At 35.8% G+C, this 25,488-nt stretch overlaps 1 protein-coding gene, 2 long non-coding RNA genes and 1 pseudogene across 6 annotated transcripts; all 4 read right to left on the bottom strand.

Moving 5' to 3' along the window:
* Window positions 1-9: 9 nt before the first annotated feature.
* On the bottom strand, window positions 10-123 carry LOC125812008 (U2 spliceosomal RNA; annotated as a pseudogene).
* A 2,053-nt stretch (window positions 124-2,176) lies between these two features.
* LOC125811503 (uncharacterized) lies at window positions 2,177-2,937 on the bottom strand. Its single transcript, XR_007441917.1, has 3 exons — window positions 2,870-2,937; window positions 2,753-2,790; window positions 2,177-2,520 (listed from the first exon to the last, which is right to left on the bottom strand). It is a non-coding gene; the product is annotated as an uncharacterized LOC125811503 (long non-coding RNA).
* A 3,421-nt stretch (window positions 2,938-6,358) lies between these two features.
* On the bottom strand, window positions 6,359-9,408 carry LOC125811495 (temperature-induced lipocalin-1-like). Its single transcript, XM_049491002.1, has 2 exons — window positions 8,899-9,408; window positions 6,359-6,719 (listed from the first exon to the last, which is right to left on the bottom strand). Exons 1-2 carry the CDS (start codon window positions 9,268-9,270, stop codon window positions 6,534-6,536), a joined length of 558 nt encoding a protein of 185 aa, XP_049346959.1. The 5' UTR covers window positions 9,271-9,408; the 3' UTR covers window positions 6,359-6,533.
* Window positions 9,409-11,315: 1,907 nt separating this feature from the next.
* Window positions 11,316-23,892, bottom strand: LOC125811502 (uncharacterized). 4 transcript variants are annotated; one of them, XR_007441914.1, is made up of 4 exons: window positions 23,817-23,892; window positions 22,825-22,981; window positions 15,247-16,685; window positions 11,316-11,377 (listed from the first exon to the last, which is right to left on the bottom strand). It is a non-coding gene; the product is annotated as an uncharacterized LOC125811502 (long non-coding RNA). The 4 variants fall into 4 exon arrangements; XR_007441916.1 differs by lacking the exon at window positions 11,316-11,377 and having other exon boundaries at window positions 15,019-15,902; window positions 15,994-16,685; XR_007441915.1 differs by lacking the exon at window positions 11,316-11,377 and having other exon boundaries at window positions 15,019-16,685; window positions 22,825-22,984.
* Window positions 23,893-25,488: the final 1,596 nt, after the last annotated feature.

The following is a 25,488-nucleotide window of genomic DNA, read 5'->3' as shown; positions in this document are numbered from 1 at the left end:
TGTACACATATATAGTGCAACTTACGAGTAAATATCATGTGAGTCAATGAACCATGTATAAGATATTAAACTGGCAAGAACATATGCTGCACTTTATTTTAGCCAAAAGGCAGAGGACGGAATGCTTTGTAAAGCCCAGTCTACCGCCCAACTCTTTTATACTACCCTGCTATCGTAGTTTCCTTCTCATTTACTCCCTTCGTCTCAATTTATGTCACTTTTCACATTTCGAGATTCAAATAAATATATTGTTGACCCTAAATTTTTCAGTCTTTTAAATCTAATTAATAAATATATAAATTTCATTTCAAAAAATTTGAAGATTCCATGCGTAAATTACCAGTCAAACATAAATTGTTTGACTCTCGAAAAATGAAAAGTGCTATATAAATTGGGATAGAGGGAGTATTTATTTATTTTAAATTGGGTGTTGGGGTAGGGAAGTGGAGAGGAGATCACAATGCAGCGAAATTGAACCTTCACTAACAAAACGGGAGTTCAGATAGCTAACCAACTAGACTACTAAGATTCCCTATCGCAGCTACCTTGGGGACACAAGTGAAAACGGCCTAGCTTTATACAAAGAGGAAAAATCGTAAAGCAAAATTTATACCAAAAAAAGGGAAGGACAAATCGTTTCTTCAAAAAGATAAAAGCATAAGATAGAAATTACCGATAATTAAACACTTCAACTCTTTTTCACTGTATCTTATGGGCACATAACGTTGATGTGACATAAATTTTAGAAGTAAGTTCATGATTATTTTCTAAGTTTTGGAGTGTTCAACTAACAGAATGGAACAAGTTGAGGTGTATAGAGGTTAGTTTTCAGTTGAAGTCAAGTTCAAGCGTCTATTTTATGTATTATGCCAAAAAATTATTACAAATACGTGCATCACTTTCCTGAAAAATAATGTAGGACATGTTCATGTTTGTCATTATTTTTGCTACTTGTTATTTTTTGTGCTCCAATTATCGCATCATTATTTGATTATTGTTATTGCTTCTTGTTTTTTATCCTTCTAAATGCCATGTTATGCTTTTCCTGTTATTTGTTATGTCCTCTTTACTTATGTATTTTCTTTGATGTACATTACTCGAGTAGAGAGTCTTTCCAAAACAATCTCTAAAATCTCTACCTCCACGAGGTAACAACATGGAATAGACCTGCTAATAGTTCGTAATATACTAATTTTCTGATTCTTTTTCATTCATAAAAAAATTGTTGAATCTTGTCCACTATTCTCATTTAAAACATGAAATTGGAAATTGGTGAACTCTATTTTTTTGAGGAACAGATAAAAAAAAATTCGAAATAACAAAGACGATGAAAACATTTTGATTTCGACAATTATGAAAATTGGAATGATAAATTGATCCATAAAACTTTTTAACCAAGATCATGAAACAAAGATATAATAACCTTCATGTTAAAGTAAATAAACAAAAAAAACCAAATTTAGAAATACGTTTTTCGTCTTAATCAAAATATTGAGCAAAATGTACAGAAACAAAGAATCAATGGTCAAATTCAAATATAACGATACAGAAGGAGATAAATAACGTTGAAGTAAAGTTAGAGAAAACGCGACAAGCACTAGAACAGTTGGGAGGAAGAAAAAGAGATAAGTTCATCCATAAATCTTGTTAAGCCAACAAACAAAGATATAACAACAATGTTAAATGAATAAGCGACAGATCAAGAGCTTGAACTTGCAAATACTGATGAAAATGTAGAAAAAGACGTAAAGTTTACGCAACCAACTAAAGAACAACAACTATAATGAACTAAAGTTAGAGAAAACGGGATAAGCAAAAAGGTCAATAACCATAGCATATAGATCTCAATTAGTAACTTAATACATGGAAATAAACAAACCGATCTTAACATAATGTTAGGCAAAAGCTTCAGAACTATGATTAACTTCAGTCTAATAGATAGCGTTAAACAAAGTACTTGAACAGTTGAGAGGAAGAAAAGAAGATAAGTTGATTCATAAAACTTGTTAAGCCAATAAACAAAGATATAACAACAATGTTGAACGAATAAGCCACAGATCAAGGGCTTGAACTTGCGAATACTGTGAAAATGTAGAAAAAGAAACAAAGTTTACGCAACCAACTAAAGAACAACAATATTGAACTAAAGTTAGAGAAAATGCGATAAGCACATAAACAAAAAGGTAGATAACCATAGCATATAGATCCCAATTAGTTACTTAATACATGGAAATAAACAAACCGATCTTAACATAATATGTTAAGCAAAAGCTTCAGAACTAGGATTGATAGTGTTAAACAAAAGCTTCATAACTACGATTAACTTCAGTCCTAATAGATAGTTAGATCACGAGATAGCCGATAGGAATAATCAAAGAGGACTACCAACTTAAAGGTGATGCCAGGGATTTTTTTAGTTTTCTGCGGTCCTCCCGGAGCAAGTTTCTACTTTCTTCAATGCCATACAAGGTCGCATAAGGTGGGGAGCGAATGCAAGCTGGAGCATTCAACCAGAGATCGCTACGAAAACAGAGCAAAAAATCACAATAAACATTAAACCTTGTTGTTAAGTATTGTTTCATAAAGCATATTATATTGTATTGTTAAGTGAATACAAAGTTTAAATAGATCAAAAAAAATAAAAATCACATTCCAATTTACCAGTTAAAATCTGATTTGTGGTTCGAATTAATTGTTATCTTCCAAACGAAGATTGTACACAACAACAATCATCTAAAAAAAAAAAACTCACTTTTCGCTGCATCCGAATCTGAGGAGGTCATAGACGCTCTGAAACATAAACAAATTTGAATAGAAATCAGTTACAGAAATCAGTGATTAAAAACAAAACAAAATAGAGTATAATCACCTCTTTGGGGTGCAGAGTGTTTTTGCGAGACAGTTTCAAAGGCCGACGAGCTTTAATAACCTCATCCTAAGTTTTAAAAATGGGGAAAAATTCAGATTAAAATTGAAGAAGAACTCTATATCAGAGATGAAATCGAAAAGTAGAAAACCTGTTGATTCTCTATCTTCTGTTGATTCTCCGTCTTCTGTTTCTTATCAATGTGATGTTCTTCATTCTGTTCCTGCTTCTCCTTCTCCATCTCCATCGATGCCCGTTCCATTTCTATTGTGCCTTCTGTTGTAAAGTGGAGACGAAACAAAATAAAAAAAAATACCTTGGAATAGGTTGGGCCGAGGTATAAAGTAGGGAAAATGTATAAGTAACCCGGCCTATATCCGAAATTCCTGAGACACACCTAACCTTTACTAAGGTCCTATTACCCCGAACTTATTTTATATATAATTTTCTACCCCTTTTCGATCTACGTGGCACTATCTTGTGGGTCCAGCGCATGTTGACAATTTTTTCAAAATTAGTGCCACGTAGGCTAAAAAGGGGTAGAAAATTAATTAAAAAATAAGTTTGAGGGGGTAATAGGACCTTAGTAAAGGTTAGCTGTGTCTCAGAGATTTTGGACATAGGCTGAGGGATACTTATGCATTTTCCCTATAAAGTATAATAATTTCAAGATAAAATGTAGGATTATTTTAGTTTATCGGAAATTTTCATAATTAACAAATATTAAGATTCCTTAACTACAGTTTCACTCATCATAATTTATAGCTACACTTTGGTTTTTCTATGCATTTGTATTCGTTGTATTTTTTTGTGGATTTCAGAGGAAAAAAAGACAAATACAAATTAATTTGTATCAAAATGAATATATATTAGGAGGAGAGAGACAAACAAGATCGAGAGAGGCGAGCGAGATCGAGAGGGGGAGGAGAGAGACGAGCGAGATCGAGAGAGGGAAGGAGAGGATGAATGCATATTGTATTCATTGTATCACGAATACAATTGATGCATAATACAAATCGAGTTGATACAAAATGCATATATGTGTATCCATTTTATGAATTTTCTTGGTAAACATGTGTGTTCATTTGTCTTAAACGCATGAATTTTCTTCATCTTCTTCTCCTTTTTCCCCTTGTTGGGTGTGTAGATTTATAAGTTTTCTTCCCCTGTTCATCAGTTGTTATGAATGCAGTCAAAAAGCTAAAAGTCTTAAATATTCAATAAGTATAATAATTTATGTATCGTAATTTCTATATAACTAAATTCTACATAAATAATACCTACATAACTAATATTTGCATAATTAATATATGCATAACTAATATCTGCTTAACAAATACATGCATAATTAATACATGCATAATAATACCTACATAATTAATACCTGCATAATTAATACATGCACAACTCTAGCTAGTAACCAAACAACCCCTAGGTAGTTAGATCACGAGATAACCGATAGGAATAATCAAAGTTAACATAGCAAAGTTAAAATATTTTTGTAGGTACACATATACATAATGCCAAACATGGATAAAACCGTATAAAAGTTGGATAATTAGTTTATATGAATCCTTTTTGTGTGAAAGCATATAGAAAAATGACACTGTCAATCTATCAATTCCACTTTAAATTTGATAAACTAGAGGATTGAAAATTTATGTGTTACTAGTTCAAATCTGGATTGGGAATAGTCGAGTTAGCCTAGTTGAGGATTGAAGTCATCATGTCACTTGTTCAAATCTAATTCCTAACACATGATTATTTTGTGTGGATCTCTTTTTTCTAGAGTAAATTTCTAATATTAATGACAATAGAACATTATTTGATATTTTACAAAATTTCATTATTCTAAATCTCTATTATACAAAATATTTAGAAAATTTCATTATTTCCTTATATGATGATGACATTGGTTATTTGGAATGTAGTAAATCTTCTTTTCAAAGTTTTGAGTTTTTAGTTAAATGACAGTAGAACATTATTTGATATTTTAGAATTTTGTATAAAACTATTTAAAATTTATTATCTATAAATAAGATTTATGAGAACAAGAACCAATGTATTGTATTGAAATAAATGATTGATATTTATTAAGTTGAAAGAATATTTTTCAAGTTATATAATAAGATATTGACTCTTTGCATATACAAGTATAAACTATAAACACGTAGAAATAATTATTTATATAGTAAAAACAAAGTTTTTAGGGGTTATTCACTCTTGGGAGCGTGAAGCATGTCTCATCCTTGGCGGACTATGATTTGAGTTTCAAATTTATCAGTATATTCACCAAATATTAAAATTTATGATAAGGAATTATATAATCTCAGACATTTCGAATAAATTTAATGTAAATGTTAGTTAAAGACGTGAGTATAAACATTACAAACTATTCAATAAAATCGATATGATATACATTATGTTGTTGGATGTTTTTACTAACTTTTTTTGTTTTTTTAAAAAATCTTACAGATACGAGAGAGTTGAAAGCAAATACTCCAACTCGCTTCAACGCAGATATTATCAAGTCTTTGTTGAAGAGGTTTCTGCCTTGCCCTTGTAGGAGCCAGTACATTGTTTTTTATTTGACCTGCTGATAACTTTTCTTGTTATTTTGAATTTTGTGTTAAAAATGTTTTATTTTTAATTTGACTTTTTAAGCAAATTAAAAAACTATTATAAGTGTTAAGTTTGATCTTTTTTGCTTTTTAGTCCTTTGCATTTTTATTTTTGTGTCTTACCTCCCACAAAATAAAATATACCATCTTACATTTACAATCAAACACGGTATAAGCAATGTTAAATTTTACATAGATTTATAAAATAAAAAACTGAATAATGTATCTTTTTATAAAATTATTTATCAAAATGCTCATACTTTATATTGAACGACCCTTAGGTTTTAGTTCAATTCATGGGTCTAGCTAGACTAAGGCTTGGCAATTCGATATTTTCAAAATAAGTTCGGTTAATTCAATAATTGATAATTGAAAGTAGATACAATACAAGTTTAGTCCAGTAAATCAAACTTAGGTCTTGATAAATTTTATCATACAATATATTTTGACAAAATATGTTCATAGATCCAATAAACTTTGGTACGATAAATTCTATTTCGATTCAGTAATATGGTTTTTGATAATTTATGTCCATTCATGACTAAACTATCCTCCAACAGTGGCTAAGAAATTGAAATTGCTGAATTCCAAATGTCTAATCCAACAAACATATGGTCCCCTATGCTCTAATGCTTCAACACAAAGTCATCAATAATAACAATTGATGTGAAATTCCAGTTTGTTTGTATCCAAGAAACTTCGCGTCAAAGAAAATGTAGTTATAGCCCATCGTGCAAGCCTCCCACTGGGGACCAATATGCCAAAAGCACGAGAAAAACCATACTTTCCTTCCCTTTTTTCGCCCCCATGTAGCCGGGGGACATAAAAAAGGGGGAACTATCAAAACTTGTTCACAACATTTGATAGAGGATTCAAAGACAAGCCACACTTTTAATAGATCAACTTTACATAGTTTCATAGGAAAAAGACTTGTAAAAACATAAGCTTTAAACATGTAGGATTTAACACACTAGAGACTGTTTTAAACACTTCATTTCATTGGTCTTTGGATAGTTTTCTTTTTTTGGCCATTGTACTGTTTTTGCCTATTTTCCAAGGATTGATTTGATCCACCAAATTCCTTTGGTGTCTTCGGGGCTATCTTCACTCTCTGGTGGGGAATCAGATTGTGGTGTCTTGTGGAGCTTACTCACGTCGTAGCCTTCTTCTTTAGCCTTCTCAACAAGCTGGTTGTAAATCTCATCATCAAGACATGTTCGCCTACTTAATATCTGCCAACAAAACACATTTTGTTAAGCCGGAAAACAAGAATCCGTTGAAAAAAAAAGAAGGCAAAAACACTAGGAGATTTCTTTCGATTTGTCCAAGCCTTAGTGAGAGGGAGGTACTAATTGACGTGCGTGCAAACTTGGCCAAGACACCACAGTCAAATAAAAAAAAATGCACATTTGATAGCCCAACAAACTGAAGGCTTGAATAAAATATGGAGTCTGTGTAACTAAATATACTACTGACTTCTTTAGTTCACATGGAACAAAAGTTTAGGAATTGGATATGGAGGGATAATCCTAATGTTCTATTAGTAAACAATATTCGTTTCAATACGAAGAGGAAGAGAAAGGAAGGGAAATATGGTTTTCCACAAAATCTAATCAGCTGAGCGTTAATGAAACGTACAGGATCTTAGGAAAGCAAAAGCTTCAAATGATATCTAATGGGATGAACATGCTCAATGTGAGGATCATTCACGAAATTTAACATAAACAGCAAATTGAGATGCCACAAATTATAAATAGTCTCATGCAAATAAGGTATAACAGGCTTGAAAGAACTAAAAGTATCAAAGACTTGATATAACTCTTCAAGAAAGTTACAAATGAGAGCAGATCAACATAACAATGACAGAAAAACTAGCATGTTGATAGACTCGGTCACTGGCCATGATTTCACATCTAAACGGGTCGCCTGATGCACAAAGCTTTCAGTCTTCATGTAAGGTCCGGGGAAGGGCTACAACCCAAGGGTGTGTGATGTACATAGTCTAACCCATCGATCACACCGAAAAAACTTTACAGTTATTTCAAGGCTCACCTTCATCATGATTTCACATCTATGTACTAAAAACTCATCCATTTCAAAGACTACACACATCCTTAATTTAAAACCACAAGATTCAAAAACCTCCCTTTGTTCCTTAAACTTCATACTCAATCAAACTAAGACACTTAAAAATTGGCACAGAGGGAGTCTATAACTAATCTATCCAACACCTAATAAGCAAAAGTAGTCTTGAACTTCTACATTAAAAATCCCGACTCTGCCTCTCTCTACCAACTAAAAACTCATCCAATTTTCATATAAAATGGTAAAAGACAATAACATTAAAGGATAACAAAGAAACTTACCCATAAATACTTCCTACTAGTCTGACCATCTATCTATGTACATAAAAAATTATCTTATACATTTTATAGTGAACACCATCCCACCCCCTGATCACAAGACGACAGCTTTACCATTGTTCCAAGGCTACCATAACTCATCCATTTTTTTACAACAAATGACAAAGACAACAACTTTGAATGTCAAAAGTTAGAAACAGGGAACTTACCCATAGATACTTCCTACTAGGCTGACCATCTATCTATGTACCTAAACAAATCAAAAAATTATCTTATACATAGATAGTTAACACCATCCTTCCCCCTAGACGACGACTTTACCGTTGTTCCAAGGCTACCATAACTCATCCATTTTTCTACAATAATGACAAAGACAACAACTTTGAATGTCAAAACTTAGAAACAGGGAACTTACCCATAGATACTTCCTACTAGGCTGACCATCTATCTATGTACATAAAAAAATCAAAAAATTATCTTATACATATATAGTTAACACCATCCTGCCCCCTGATCACAAGACGACAACTTAACCGTCGTTCCAAGGCTACCATAACTCATCCATTTGTTTTACAACAATGACAAAGACAACAACTTTGAATGTCAAAAGTTAGAAACAGGAAACATACCCATAGATACTTCTTACTAGGCTGACCATCTATCTATGTACATAAAAAAATCAAAAAATTATCTTATACACATAACACCATTCTACCCCCTGATCACAAGACGACAACTTTACTGTTGTTCCAAGGCTACCATAACTCATCCATTTTCCAATAACAAATGACAAAGACAACAACTTTGAATGTCAAAAGTTAGAAACAGGGAACATACCCATAGATACTTCCTACTAGGCTGACCATCTATCCATGTACATAAAAAATTATCTTATACATATATAGTTAACACCATCCTGCTGCCCCCCCTGATCACAAGACGACAACTTTACCGCCGTTCCAAGGCTGCCATAACTCATCCATTGTTCAATAACAAATGACAAAGACAACAACTTTGAATGTCAAAAGTTAGGAAAAAGGGAACTTACCCATAAATACCTCCTGCTAGGCTGACCAATCAAAGCATACTGATAATCCTCATCAATATACAAAACCCAATAATCACCAGTTACAGGAATAATAGGCAAAAATGGTGGAACATAAAACCTGACTTTCAATTTTGCCTCATCACTATTAGGATCAGCCTTATAAGCAGTTCCTTCAATAAACCCTCTTTTGCCATTACACCATGTCTCATTCAGCACATGTACAGTGCCATCTGAGTTCAATGTATAAGTAGCCCTTGTGTCCACTCCATCTTTAGGCTGAAATCTTGATGGGAATGAAGCAATTTCATACCATCTACCCATATACCTCTTTAAATCAAGATTCTTTACCACTTCCATTACTTTTGTAGCCATTTTTTTGAAGTTTTAACAAATGGGGTTTTCAAGATTTGGGAGATTTTTGATAAAAATGGAATCTTTATATAGGGAGAGTTTTCTTTGATTTTACGATTTTGGTTTCTAGAGAGTGTGAATGTGTATATTATACAAGAGAAATTCATGTTATGGGATGGACGTGGATATTTAAGGACCTTACATTTTTAAAGTAATTTTTTTGGGAACTTCCTTTAACAATTAACCAATTTATTTTCCGTGCTCGCTGTTATCATCTTACTAATAATAGTTGTCTCATATTAATTATTCACTTTACTAAATCAAGAAAATATTATTTACGTTGTCCTTATGTATTACTCTTGCAATTAAATCTTTTTTAAAGAATTCACATTTGTTTGTAAAATTCTAAGAAGTTTTTTCAAAGAATGAATTAGTAAAATTGTATTCTTATTTATAATTTTTTAATAAGCATATAAAAAAGAAAATGATCAATTAATATAGAACGGAGAGAGTATATATTACGTATTCAAATTCGTTTAAACGAAGCGAGATAAATCCAATTCATTCAATATTGTTCATATTTAGTTCTTTTTATTTTGGAAGCTATTTCTATTTTTATATCTCTTTTTTCTATCGCGAAAATATATTTTTTGGTATCGAAAACTTGGATACGCTAGCAAGTGGGACATATTTTGAAGTAATTGTTTGAATTTCTCGGCATGTATCACGCACCTCACTATCATTACATCTATATTCAATTGTGTTCGAGAATTTTATCAACATTTTGCTTGTATTACCTTACTCATAGGATAATTATAAATATAATTTATATAAGTTAAAATTCACAAATATATTATCAGTGTATTAACTTATATCTTTTCTTTTGATAGATTAAGGTGACGATATGTATATACTAATTATGATTTAATGATAAAAATGAATATGTAAGCATATGTTATGTATTTAGTGAATTGACGGTAAATAAAAGTTCGGACAAATTTCACCTGACTATTAAGTATCGATTAAGCAACAATGTCTTTTAGCGATTCATTACGATCCCTTTTAGAAAAATCGAAAATAACTTCTCTACCTTACTTGTAAGGGTAAAATCTGCATCTTTATTAGATGTGTTGTAGTGAAGTATACGAACGAGAAGTATAGAAGAGAGTTTTTTTGATAGAGAAAAATTACTCAAGCTAGCTTTTACTTCAGTTTTAATTTATCCGGCTTACTTTCCTTTTTAATATGTTTCAGAAGAATTAGCAACTTTTTTATTCCAACTTTCCAAGATTAAAAGACATTCTAGTATATTCCACATATCATATCTTTACCACAAAATTTGAAAATCTTCTTTACATTTTTAGACTCCATGTCAAGTCAAATAAATTGAAAAACGAGAGAGCATATATAACAGACTAACAAATGCAAATAAAATTTGCTGTATAATATTCCATATTTATCAACATTCTTGAGTGAGAAAAATACAACCATGGTGCATTTGATAGCAAATGCTAACATTTTTAAGAATAAAGCATTATCTCAGAACTTCAGTAGCCAAGAACCAGAGAATTGCATCATTGAAGTCTCATGCAAAGTAGGCGGCAAGCTGTGGCAATGTAATACACGGGCGTTATGGCCCCTGACAATGCTTAGAGACAACTCGAGGGGTGGGTGGGATTGCCTCATTCTCTTCTGTCACCGAATACACTTCATCCTCAGGTTCAATATAAGCTGGTTTTTCCTTCTTGTATTTGGGGATGCATCCATTGGCAATTAAGAATAATGCACAAATTTACTTAGTAACATGCTTTGGGATAGCAGTTCAATTATAGAAGATGTAAATCAAGATTTAAGCGCAACATAGGCGTATTAGTTATAAAGTAGTACTGGGATATAATTCATGTCAAGTTTGATGATATTCCAAGATGTAGTTCAAAGTACTGGCCAAATTGACCTTAAATAAACACAAGCAAATTGAAGGTAAATCTATTACCTTCTCATGAGGGAAGATCCAATTTTCATTCAACCCCAATCAAGATGGAACCAGCAGTCTTTACCATCTGTGTCACCAACAATTGAAATGACACCGGTCCACCACCCAGCAAAGATGAAATGCAACATTGTTCACCTGAAAAGAATGCCGCTGATCCTGCAGCCGCGACATGAACTGTAGAATGAACTGTTAGCTGACATACTCATGTTTAGGTATGGATTCACCTTCATCAGATAACAAATGCATGAACTCAACTGAGAAAATAATTTTTTCTTTAGGGTTTTGGCGGTGGCAGCCAAAGCTGTTGATTCAGTGGTTCCATAATGATGGTAATCTAAATCTCTTTCCAGAAAGACTAGTTTAAAAAAGAAAATGAACTATGTTAAGAATGAGGCTCAGATTTTAGCTTATTTAATCCAAAATGGAGGAGGAAGAGCAGAGTTAGCACTGCTGCAGTTGCAAGCAACAATTGCCTTACAAGACCTTCCAATTGGGCTTAGCCAAGCCAGGCAATGAATCAACTCTCATCTTATTCACTTTTCATTTTCATTATAAATAATCTTCATTGCCTCGGAAACTTGGTGCATTCAGGATCTAAAAAGGCATGAAAGTTTGAGTAGTGTAGATAAATGCAGCAACAACCAGCTTCAATATCAACTTGGTTAAAGACAGTAAATGGATCCTAAATATCCACTTCCATTCCCTTTGAACTTGTTTCGTATCAGTACCTAACAATTTATGGAAATTGTGTAGATGGATACATAAGAAGTTTTTTTCTCAAAGGGGACTCTTCCTATATGTGCTGATCGTACGAAGGATGAAAAAAACAGACTACATATTGTAGAACCAAACTTTAAACAGAAAAGAGGCTCAGATTTTGAGTGAAAATCAATCAGAAAAAAGGGCTAATTCACCATGGCTGCAAAAAGCAGATACCTTTGTGACAGAGCAAGTAAGAACAAAACTCATGAATTCCCCTGCCTTTGCCTAGCCAAGTTATGAATCAGCTTAAAAATCTGATTTTCAAACTACCTGGAGAATATCATCACAGCCTCGTTCACAAAGTTTAGGGTTGAGGATTCGGGGTTTTCTACACAAGTTGAAGGGGGGAAAATGTATGTTCCCTTATTATTAATATTATTATTATCATAAACATGGCAATCATCACCATCATCAAGAACATTTTGCTGATGAAAGGGCTGTTAAACTATATCTGTCTAACAAAAGCATAAGAAAATTCATTGGCTAAATTGAACGTAAGAGAAAAGAGAATAACCACCCTCAGAAAATCACTACCTTTCTCGAGTTCAATAAAAAGCCTCATTTACTGAACACAGAGATACTTGGAGGCTCAGATTTGCCTTTTTCTCATTCAAAAAGCTAAACAATGGACGTGGGCGCATGGCTGCAAGCATCAATAGTCCAGTGAGACAACTAATACAGTTCCCATATCTCACAGAGCCTTAAAGCTGCCATGCCAATCCCCATCAGTTGAGTGACCATTTGAGATATTAACCACAGACTTTAGGACTCATATTTTGTTGTACATGAACATGCAAAGAGAAAGGGACAACGCCATGGCTGCTGACACCAGTTTGCAAATGATGCCATACCTGGTCGCCCTGCCAAGATACGGGTCAGGTTTTCTCAATGCAGTAAAGTAGGGTGTTTTACAAGAATGGCCCGTAGATGTGTGTGGTCTTTGACCCACTTACTCCATGGAAACTTTTGACTTCTGACTTCGACTTTGAAGGTTTGCCATGGGGGATGCGGGGTCAAGACCATCCATTATCAAGGTCATTGGGTGTACTTTCCTGTGTAACAAAGGAACAGGGAAATCACTTCGCTAAATTGAACTTTAGAAGGGAGCAAAAACCCTTGGAAAATCTCAACCTTCCTCGAGTTTCCATAAAAAGCCTCATTTTTCCAACACAAACAGAGATTTGGGAGGCTCAGATTCGCCTTTTCTCATACATAAGCTAAACCCCACTATGGCTGCAAGCTTAAGGATGCTTTGTGAGACACAGAAACAAAAATAGCTCCACTATCTCACAATACCCCCAACAAAACTGCCACGCCAAGATATAGCAAGGCTCAACCATCTGATGAGTAAAGACAAAAAATCATCACAGCCTCATTATGGTCCTCATGTCAAAGGTCTTCGTTGTAGAAATGACACCATTTAGCCACTTTAGGGCGGCTTTACTAAAATATTTTCCTCCATACTAAAACATCCAGAGTAAGATGAATGTGACAATTGAGGCTCAGTTCTTCTATTCATGATCAGGTAAAGAAAGTCCTGCCATGTCATGGCTGCAAATATCCCCAAGTTGCATGCAACAAAATCACAGGCATCCGGGTAATTGCCACGCCAGGTTGCCATCGGGTACCCTCAATGCTCAATTACTAGCTCAAGAGGATAGACTGAAAGATCATCACTGCCTCAATAAGGGACTATTTTGGACATTTTCTCATGATGTGTGTGCGTGCATGCAGAGATTTTTTCATCATTTAGGTTCCGAACTCTTCGAGTCCTGGGACGTCCAGTTGGACTAGTTGGAAATTGAGGCTCAGACTAGCAAAAAATGGGGCAAAGAGAAGGCGACAACGCCATGGCTGCAAAAGAACCAGTTGCATGTGAAAGAGAAGACTCGATCACAAGCCATCCAGGTTTGCCATGCCAAGATACGGGTCACATAGTCTCCATGCCCCAAACAGCAGCCCAGATAAGCAATATCATCACTGCCTCTTTCAGAAAATATGGAAACTTTTCCATAAGAGCCCGTTTGAATAACTTTAACAAGAAATATTAATGAAACAAATGAGACCTTCAGATCTCTGAGTATTTCATACCAAAAGCATTTGGTCTAAGCTATCTCGGAATGATCAGAAAATTGAATAGTATTACTTACATCAGCATCATATTACCACCATTGAAGGCAATGACAACAAATATTGTTGGTTGTTTCTACTTTTCCAGAGGGTTGTTTGTTTGGTTAAAGGAGAAATCATAGACCAATCAGAGGGGGCAACCACCCTCCAAAGAAATTCCCTTTTTCTCACTGTTGGTCTCATTCTTCACACTGGGCTGAGCTTCCATTACAGTGTAAATCCAGGAAATTACACCCAATGAACTTGGAACTGGTCTAAAACAGCAATTTCTGCACTTCGTCCACAAACAAAGCTAAAAGGGTTGTTTATTAGAGCAAAGAAAAAAACATTGACGTACCAGAGATGGTCTAACACCCTGAAAAAATCCACATTTTTCTCTGACTGCCTCATGTTTTCGAGCTAAAATGAACAGGGACCAGGGTTTCCATCAAATGAGATTCTGGGTTTCGATCCCGGCGTACTCGAAGTGACTCATTGGAAGTTGAGGTTCAGATTTGTGCAAAAAAGGGGTAAAGAGAAGACGACAACGCCATGGATGCAAAATGAACGGGTTACGTGATTCGGGTTTGCCCTGCCAAGATACGAGTCGGGTTTTCTCCATGCCCCGATTTTCAGCGCGGAATTAGCAATATCATCACTGCCTCTTTGAGAAAGATGGAACCTTTTCTATACCAATTTGTGGACAGTTTTCCAGACTAGTAGATTGAAATGGAGAGAGTATGACATTACTACTACTGCTAGCAACATTACATCAATGGCAACAGATTTATTTATTTATTTTTGGGAAGTTTCACAAATATACCAATGGAGGGTTGTTGATTTGGTTGAACAAGAAATCATAGGTCAACCAGAGAGGACAACCACCCTCCAAAAAAAGTTCCCTTTCCCTGTTGGCCTCATTCTTCATACTGGGCTAAGCTTCCATTACTCTGTAAACTGTAAGTCCCTGCAACTTTGTAAACTTCAGCTATTCTCTAAACAGGGTCCTAAAATACAGGAAATTACAACACCCAATGACGTTGGAAATGGTCTAAAAGCAGCTATTTGTGCACTTCACCCACATACAAAAGCTAAAAGAATTGTTGATTAGAGCAAAGAAATCATTGACATACCAGAGATGGTCGACCACCCTGTAAAAATGCCCATTTTCCTCCGATTGGCTTGTCCTTTAGAGCTAAAATGAACAAGGTTTCCATCAAATGAATTTCGGGGTTTGGATCCTGGAACTCATTGGATGTTGAGGCTCAGATCTGTGTAAAATGGGGCAAAGAGAAGATGACAACACCGTGGCTGCAAAATCAACCAGTTACATAATCTGGGTTTGCCCCACCAAGATACGAGTCGGATTTTCTCCTTGCCCAGAATTGGCAATATTATCACTGCCTCCTTCGAAAGATGGATTCTTTTCCATATCAATAGTGAACAGGTTCAAGACAAGTGAATTAGAAGAGAGGGAGTATTACTACCGCTGCTATCAACTAATCATCAATAGAAACATATACCAACGGAGGATTGTTCGTTTGGTTGGTCAGAGAAATCATAGGTCAATTAGAGAGGGCAACTACCCTCAAAGAATTTAGAGAAAACAATAAACAGTACTAGTACTTCTAAAGAGGGTTGTTAATTTTGTTTATGGGGAAATCATAGGCCAAGCAGAGGCACCCTCAAAGAATTCCCTTTTTCTCTGTTGGCCTCATTCTTCATATTGGGCTGAACCTCCATTTTTCTATGCTTTTGCAGCTGCTTTTCCTGTAAAAGCAGTAACAGACTGAGAGACAGAAAGAGACATCCAATTATTATTATTTATATATATAATATAAAAGCTGTTGATTAGAGCTAAGATAAAATCACTGGTATACCGGAGATGGTCAACCACCCTGAAAAATCCCTTTTTACTCCGATAACCTCATTTTTGAGATAAAATTTTGATGGAGAACTGCATCTGAAAAATGGGGTTCAACAAAAGCTGAAAAATCCAACTGCGTATCTCAGTTCCTGAAACGACCATCCATTTAAGATAATCACACGCTTGCCATAGACTAAAGGGCTCAGATTTTGCTGTATAAGAACATGCAAAGAGAAAGCGACATTGCCATGGCTGCAGATACACCGATTTGCAAATGGATGCCTTACCGGGTCGCCCTGCCAAGATACGAGTCGGATTTTCTCAACGCAGTGAAGCAGATTATAGTCCAGAAAGAAGCAAATCATCATCACAGCCCATTTTATCAGATCAATCAACATCAATAAAACACCTCATTTACGTTCCGAACTCTTAAAAAAAGCAGCTACCTTGTTGTGTCATTTCTACCTTGCAGAAGCACAAGCAGAAAAAGCATATATATATTTGGAATCTATGGCCAAACGCCTGCATGGTCTCGTTTTCAGTTTCTTGATCTTTTCTTTTTCTCAAAGGACTGTTGTTTTTTTCTGAATGGAGAAAGAAATCATGGACATAAATAGTAGAGAGGGGGCAATCACCCTTTACAGAAAATCCCAGCTCTCTCTGATGTCTCATTCTTCATTCCTGGGCTAAACTATGATGAGGGTACTGCAAAAACACACTATGTTATACATATATATATAGAGCACAATACCCAATTCACAAGTTCTTTTGCTCGTGCCATGGCTGACCAAGAGAACATCAGTGAAGGAAAAAGTAGTTCTTTTTTTTTCTTCTGTTTTCTGAAAATCTAATTAGATGTTTGCTACCATAGCCATGGTTAATCATCATCAACAGCAAGATCATTATTGGCATTAGATGATAAAAGGGTTGTTAATCTCTCTCTTTGTAACGGAAGTACTGGAAAATTCATCGGCTAAATTGAACTTCAGAGAAAGGGACTAACCACCCTTAGAAAATCTCAACCTTTCTCGAGTTCCATAGAAAAGCCTCATTCCTTGAACACAAACACATATTTGGTTGATTTGAAGTCCTAAATATATTAAGAAGGATATTACATAAATTTTAGTTGATTTAAAGTCCTAAGTATTAGGAATATAGTAAAAATGACAACTTTATCTAGTGTGAAATCTAGTTTTAACGGGTAAAAAAAGCAAACAACATTTCGCTAATGACCTCCATGGTTTTAATATAATATAGATATGATAAAAGGGCTGTTGATTAGAGCTAAGATAAAATCATTGGCATACCGGAGATGGTCAACCACCCAGAAAATCACCTTTTCACTCCGATTACCTCATTTTTAAGATAAAATTTGATGGAGAACTGCATCTGAAAATGGGGTTCAACAAAAACTGAAAAACCGAAGTGGGTATCTCAGTTCCCAAGAACGACCATACATTTAAGACCATCACATGCTTGCCATACACTTTAGGGCTCAGAGTTTGCTGTCTATGAACATGCAAAGAGAAACCAACACACGCCATGGCTCCAAGACACCGATTTGCAGATGATGTCGCACAAAGATACGGGTCAGACCTTCTCAATGCAGTAGATTATTAGCCCAGAAAGAAGAAACTCATCATCACAGCCCATTTTTAGATCAATCAACATCAATTAAACACCTCATTTAGGTTCTGAACTCCTAATAAAACAACTATCTTGTTGTATCAATTCTACCTTGCAGAAGCACAAGCAGAAAAAGGAAAAAAACATAAACAAATATATTATACACACACACACACACATACACACACATATATATGGAATCTATGGCCAAATGCCTACACAATTGTTGATCTTTTCTTTTTCTCAAAGGGTTGTTGGTGTTTTATGAACGGAGGAAAAATCATGGACATAACAGAGAGAGGGCAACCACCCTTTACAGAAAATCCTATCTCTCTGATGTCTCATTCTTCCTTTCTGGGTTAAACTATGGTTAGGATTCTGCCATAAGCATTATCATCACAACCTCATTTGAAGGACGGAAACTTCCTTACAAGTACGTGTTTGGACAATTTCGAGTAACTTTTGACAAACAACAACCTACCCAATGAAATCCCACAAACATAAGCTAAAATTAGAGGGATGTTTGGTCCAAGTTTTAGAGAAAACAAGAAACAGTACTAGTACTTATGAAAAGGGTTGTTGATTTTGTTTACAGGGAAATCATAGGCCAAACAGAGGGGCAACCACCCTCTAAGAGTTTCCTTTTCTCTGTTGGCCTCATTCTAAACAGTGGGCTGAACCTCCATTTTTCTGTAGAACACTCGGATTTTTTTTAAAAAAACTGGGGGTAGGAGAAGTGGAAAGGGGGAGGGGATTACAAGGTGGAGAATCGAACCCTCACCAACAAGGTGAAAGTTCAGGTAGCCATTAGCCAACCTACCTACTGAGCTACTAAGATTCCCCTAGAACACTCTGATTTATAAGAGACAATTTAACCAGAGACCCTGTAAGTCCACTTATCTGTCCCTTTTCAATGCTTTTGCTGCTGCTTTATCTGAAAACACAGACACTCTCTCTCACACACACATAAATGTTTTTGCCGTACACTTTAGGGCTCAGATTTTGCTGTTTTACAAACATGCAAAGAGAAAGCGACATCGCCATGGCTGCAGATACCGGTTTGCAGATGATGCCATACCGGGTCGCCCTGCCAAGATACGGATCGGATCTTCTCAATGCAGTGAAGTAGATATAGCCCAGAAAGAATCAAATCATCATCACAGCCCATTTTTTCAGATCAATCAACATTCTTGTAAATCACCCATTAAAAGCAGCTACCTTGTTTTGTCATTGCATGCATATATATATATATATAAATTAAAAAAAATCAACATTTTTGTTCTTTTTTTCTTCTGAAAGGGCTGTTGGTTTTTTATGAATGGAGAAGAAATCATGGACATGGCAGCGAGGGGGCAACCACCCTTTACAAAAAATACCATCACTCTGATGTCTCATTCTTCCTTTCTGGGCTAAACTGTGAGAATTTTTTTTTTTGAAAATGGTAGTGTTTAAACTGTGAGAATTCTGCCATAAGCATTATCATCACAGCCACTTCTGAAAGAGGAACTTCCCCACAAGTAGGCGTTTGGACAATTCCAAGTAGTTTTTAACAAACACAAGATAAGATTAGAGTATGTTTGCTAACCTCGGAGAAACAAGAAAACAGTACTGGTACAATTAAAGAGGGTTGTTGATTTGGTTGAAGGAGAAATCATAGGCCAATCAGAGGGGGCAACCACCCTCCAGGAATTCCCTTCTCTTTCTGTCGGCCTCATTCTTCATAGTAGAGGGGTGTATTTGGCCCTTTTCCGTTCTTCATACTGGCTTACCTCCATTTTTCTATGCTTTTGCTGCTGCTTTGCCTCAAAAAGAAGGCATGCAAGAGCAAAGTAGTCACAGATACAGATACAAAAGGGTTGTTGATTGGAGCTAAGAAAAAAATCATTGGCATACTGGAGATGGTCAACCACCCTGAAAAATCTCATTTTTTTCTTGGGTTGCCTCATTTTTTGCCAAAACACTTAGGGCTCAGATTTTGCTGTATATGAATATGCAAAGAGAAAGCAACACATGCCATGGCAGCAAGACACAGCTTTGCATATGGATGCCATACCAAGTCGCCCCGCCAAAGATACGGGTTGGATTTTCTCAACGCAATAAAGTAGATTATAGTTCAGAAAGAAGCTACCCATCATCACAGCCCATTTTTTTTCAAGTTTTTGCACGGATTGCTCCTATTTCAGATTAACCAACATCAATAGAACACCTCATTAAGGTTTAGTACTCTTACAAATAACAGCTAGCTTTGTATTTACAGGGACATAAAAGTGGATATTTGCAAAAATCAGATATAGTATATACAGAAGCAGAAAAAGGAAGAGCATATATAGTCCACAAACATAAGCTAAAATTAGAGGGATGTTTGGTCTGAACTTAGAGAAAACAAGAAACCAGTACTAGTACTTCCGAAAGAGGGTTGTTGATTTTGTTTATGGGGAAATCATAGGCCAAACAGAGGGGGCAACCACCCTTCAAGAATTCCCTTTTCTCTCTGTCGGCCTCATTCTTAATATTGAGGTTGAGCCTCCACTTTTCTATAGAACACTCTTATTTATAAGATATAATTTAACCAGAAACCCTGCAAGTCTGCTTAACTGTCCCTTTTCTATGCTTTTGCTGCTGCTTTAACTGAAAATGCAGCCACACAGGAGCAAAGTAGTCACAGATAGACAGAAACAGACAGACATACAATACACACATACATGGCATAATACATAAACACACCCAAACTTGGTCTCGGCTGACAAGTAAGAACTCCAACTTTGAGAGTGCACATCTAGACACCTCAACTTGATCTCAAATGGCAACTAAACACTCCAACTCATCTCCATTGTGTCTCGTGCACACACGTAACACATAAATTCTAGAAGTGTCTAGATGATCATTTTGTAAGTTGGAGCGTTCAACTAACACAGCAAAGGTGTCTAGACCTCATACATATGCTAAAAAGGCTGTTGATTAGAGCTAAGTAAAATCACTGGCATACCGGAGATGGCCAACCACCCTGAAAAATCCTTTTTTTTACTCCGATTACCTCATTTTTGAGCTAAAAAATTGATAGAGCACTGCATCTGAAATGGGGTGTTCAAGAAAAACTGAAAAAAGCAATTGGGTATCTCAATTCCCAAGAACAACTATCAAATGGTTGCCGTACACTTTAGGGCTCAGATTTTGCTGTTCTACAAACATGCAAAGAGAAATCGACATGGCCATGGCTGCAGATACACTGGTTAGCGTATTGATGCCTTACCAGGTCGCCCCGCCAAGATACCGGTCGCATCTTCTCAACATGATAAAGTAGAATGTTAGCCAGAAAGAAGCAAATCCTCATCACAGCCCCCATTTTTAGGTTCCGAAGTCCCGAAAAAGCAGCTATCTTTGTTGGGTCATATGTATAAAAATATTTGGAATTCTATGGCAAAATGTGTAGATAATTCTTGATTTTTTTTAATCAAAGGGCTGTTGGTTTCTTTAATGAATGGAGAAGAAAGAAATCATTGACATAGCAGAGAGAGAGAGGAAGCAACTACCCTTTACAGAAAATCCCATTTTTTTCCTTCTGATGTCTCATTCTTCCTTTCTTGGCTAAACAATGCTTGAAGATTTCAGCTAAACACTAGAATACATAGCCAAATCCCCAAGTTCGTTATGGTCGACCAAGGTCATACTGGGGAATGAAAAAGTAGTTCTTTCTTTATCTTTTATGAAAATCTCAAGAAATATACTATACCACGGAAGGTTATTGTAGATTTGACTTATCAAGCGAACATATTAGGACATTATTGTTTTAGTACGCAAAGATGGTCACGAAGTTCTCATATATTGCAAACTTTTTTTTTTATCATAACAGCTTGTTTGTATGGTTGTTATTTATTGTATTGTGTTGTTAGTTTAAATGCAATGTTTGTTTTGATTGTTATTTAAATTTCATTGTATCATATTGCTTCATCGTTAGGTAACGATGAAAAGTCTCATTTTGTGTGGTCGCGTCGAACAAGCACATTCGACCTTTCGTCTTGATTCACAATCGATAAATCAGGATCTTAAGGCACACAATTCTTGATCTTTTAAGAGTTCTAAAGAACATCCATCCTATGCTCATACTGTATCACAAACTATTCCAAGAATCTTAGAGATAACCAGAGAATTGACATCCTTGGAGGTACAAGATATTCAAGGAACTCAAGGTGCCAATTGAATGAGGAAGCTCACCGGAGATGCCTGTGTGTGCAATACTCAACTCCAACAGAGTGCTGCTTGGGTGGATCTTTGGTAAAACTCCTTTGAGAAGATCATTGTAACCCAATTTGAGCGTTTCCAAGTTTGGCAGAAGGAAAAAGCTCTCTAGAGAACACCTTGCAAATTGGTTGATTGAAGATTCACATGCCTTAAGGAGGAAGACATATTCACAGGTATCGGAGATGAGATGTTGACATAAGAGAGAGAAAGTACCTCCAGATTTGTCTAGTTCTGAAGCATTGCTTCAAATGTTCTCTCATCAAGTTGTAAATCATAACCAGAAAGATCAAGTGAAACCAAATTGGAAAGGTATGAGATTTCTGTTGGGATTTTTCCATCAAAGGAAGACCATGAAAGGTTGAGATGCCTCAAAATCCTCAATCGGCCAATGTTATGTGGGATCGAAGAAGAATGATTGAAGTTATTGTAAGCAAGATTAAGTGTGTGGAGATGATGGAGTTGGAAGAGGCTGCTATTGGGATGAATACTTCCACCAAGCAGACTACAACTAGGGTCTAACCCGATAACATGACCGTTTAATAAGTCACGAGTGACTCCATCCCAACTGCAGCAATCCCTACTCTCATTCCAAAACTTTGTTCTTGGGCAATCATAATACCAGGATTCATAATCCCAACAACTAAAGTAGTCGGAAATTTGAAAGGATTGTCTGAACTGAAGCAAAGCGTAAGCTTCCGTGGAAGAGCAAAGATGATGAACAGAGGATGAAGAAAAGCTTCGACCTAGAAAGACAAAACAGACAAGTGAATAAAAGATATAAATGTGTGAGGTGCTCAACTCTATGCTGACTTTAAATCTCAGTTTCAACTAACATGAGAGATAACCAACAAAATCTTAGTTTTTAAACATCATACAACTGCTTGAAATTTCTCTCTGTGATGCCAAAATTCAAATTTGAACAGGTCAATCAGCTGCTGGATATGTCTAGTTCTTATACTGACCAGATTTAATCATTTACCTGCAGGTGTTGGAGCAAACAGGCCTCTCTTGAACTGCTGCATGTACTCATCGAAGAGTGTAAGAGAATGAAAGAGCACCAGCATCAAACTTGTATCAACGCAATCTGAAGTTCCACGAGTTGAACATACTTGAAAGTCAAAGCAAGGATCCAAGTACTGCTTTAACTGGTATAAAAATTACCAAAAGAAAATGAAATTAGATAAAATAACACAGAAAAAAATTAGAATTTGGCTCTGAACAACGACAGATGATCCTGGGTAATTGGAGACGCCATAATTCTCTCCAATCCTTAACAAACTAGTGGCTACTCAAAATAAAGGAGAACCTGAAATTAAAAATAATAGACCAAAGAACCACACATTATATCTAGTTTAAAGTTATTTACAGAAAAACTTGTCAAAAAAAAATGCAAATAAACCAAGTTGGGGATGAGGCCCAGATTTTCGACTATTTAATCAAAGGAAATAGTAGAGTTAACATGCTGTGGTTGCAATCATCGGTTGCCTTACAACGAAGACCTTCCAATTAGACTCATCAACCCAGGCCATGAATCAACTCTAATAATTTTCACTTTTCATTATGCTTATACTTCACTGCCTCTGAAACTTGGGATTTCAAGATTTAAATAAGGCAAGAAAGCTTGGACTTGTGTAGATAATTTCACCAACTAGCTTCAGTATCAACATTCACCTCCATATCCTTCGAACTTGTTTCATATCAATACCTAATAGTTTCACTCCTGGAAAATGTGTAGTTACACAACAGTTTTGTTTTGAAACTGGGATTCGTCTAGATATTACGCAAAAGTAGAAAAAAGAACATGAATATAAGAAGGAACACAAAGTTTTGAACCCAAACAAGCTGGGATCAAATTCTGTTTAAAATCATCCCAAACCAATATCATACAACATGATGATAAAAAGAAGTAAAGAACGAAAGAAACAGACCAAACATTGTAGAACTAAACTTAAACACAGAAAAGAGGCTCACATCTGATCTATCAGAAAGAGTCTAATCCACCATGGCTGCAAAAAGCAGAGGCCTTTTTGTGAGAGCACATAAAACCCACCTCACAAATTCCTTGCCTTTGCCTAGCCAAGATATGAATCAGCTCAAACATCTGAGTAGCAAGCTTCCTTCCCGGAGAATATCATCATAGCCTCATTCACAAAGTTTAGAGTTTAGGATTCGGGTTTACCCGTACAAGTTTTTTTTTTTTTTTTTTGGGGGGGGGGGGGGGGGATTCCTTGGCTAAAGCTAAATTGAACACAGAGAGAGAGTAACACCCTTCTCAACTTTTCTCGAATTCCATAAAAACCCACATCTTTTGTACACAAAACGGAAATTTGGGAGGCTCAAATTCACTTTTCCTCAGAAATAAGCTATTCATTGAACTTATTTTGCTAGAGTGGTTTGAAATTGGGAAACTAACTTTGAGTGATCATTGGCTGCTGAGAATGAAAGGGGCAGCTACTCAAACAACTCCCCCAACTCTCTAAATTCAGCAGCCTCAGACTTAAACTAATGAAATGTTTGCCATTTTTCTTTTTACCTTGCTGCTTCATCTATTCACTGAAATAGTTTCCTCCATATCAATACACCCAAAAGAAAATATTAGGGACAATTGAGGCTCAGATCTGTATTTATGCTGACAAAGAAAGTCCAGACACGCCATGGCTGCAAATACCTCTAGTTACATGCAACAATATCACACGCAACCTGATCATTGCCCCGCCAAAATAGTCATGTATTGAAAAATCATTCCTGCATACATAAGAGACTGTTTTGGACATTTTCTCATGATATATATGTATGTTTGTGTGTGTGTGTGTAAGATACAGACAATATACATGTGCATCATGTACATAACGAGGCTCAGATGTCAATTAAATAATCAAGCATTGAGTCCACCAGAAACCGACATGGCTGCTACCACTCCTGGTAACCCCGCCAAGATACGGCTCTTATGATCTCAATGCCCAATTCATATTGCTCAAAAATTGCATTATCATCACAGCCATAAATCCTTCCTGTTCTTACATTGATTTCTTGCTGTTTGATTGATAATACAACAAATAACCATCCTGAATAAAGCAAAGGAAGAAGATGCAGCAACATGCAATTTTCAAAAAAATGATGAGGGTTTCCACACAACAAGGACTTGAGTTTTCAGAAAGCTTCACAAAGACTAGCTGGAGACTGAGGCTCAGACCTGCAAGAAAATGAGGCAAAGAGAAGGCGACAACGTAATAGCTGCAAAGAACCGGTTGTATGTGATAGAGAAGGCCTTAATCACAAACCATCCAGGTTTGCCCTGCCAAGATATGGGTTGGATTGTGTCCATGCCCCGTATATCAGCCCAGTATTAGCAATATCATCACAGCCTATTTTGAAACATGGAAACTTTTCCTCAAGTAGACTCTGGACTATTTCAAGAAATTTTTGATAAACAAACGCTAAGATCAGGAGGATGTTTGGTTTTACCTCTGAGAAATTAGAAACCTAAAGTAGTAGTAGTAGTAAGTACTTTTGAAGAGGGTTGTTGGTTTGGTTGATGGAAAAATCATAGTCCAAGCAGAGAGGGAATCTACCCTCACAAGAAATCCCCTTTCTCACTGTTGGCCTCATTCTTCATGCTGTGCTGAACCTCCATTTTTGTGAA

Source organism: Solanum verrucosum, unplaced genomic scaffold, assembly GCF_900185275.1.
Source record: "Solanum verrucosum unplaced genomic scaffold, falcon-dt-bn FXZP01000238.1, whole genome shotgun sequence".
Lineage (NCBI taxonomy): Eukaryota > Viridiplantae > Streptophyta > Magnoliopsida > Solanales > Solanaceae > Solanum > Solanum verrucosum.
Note: the sequence above shows the minus strand (reverse complement) of the source record. Positions and strands in the feature narration are given on the sequence as shown.

What these genes read in the sequence shown, in the direction of transcription:
- LOC125811495 (XM_049491002.1), bottom strand. Translation starts at nt 9,270, where the DNA reads ATGGCTACAAAAGTAATGGAAGTGGTAAAGAATCTTGATTTAAAGAGG. An exon ending in CTAGCAGGAGGTATTTATGG is followed by an intron (nt 6,720 to 8,898) that starts GTAAGTTCCCTT and finishes TTTTGTTGGCAG; the next exon opens with ATATTAAGTAGGCGAACATG.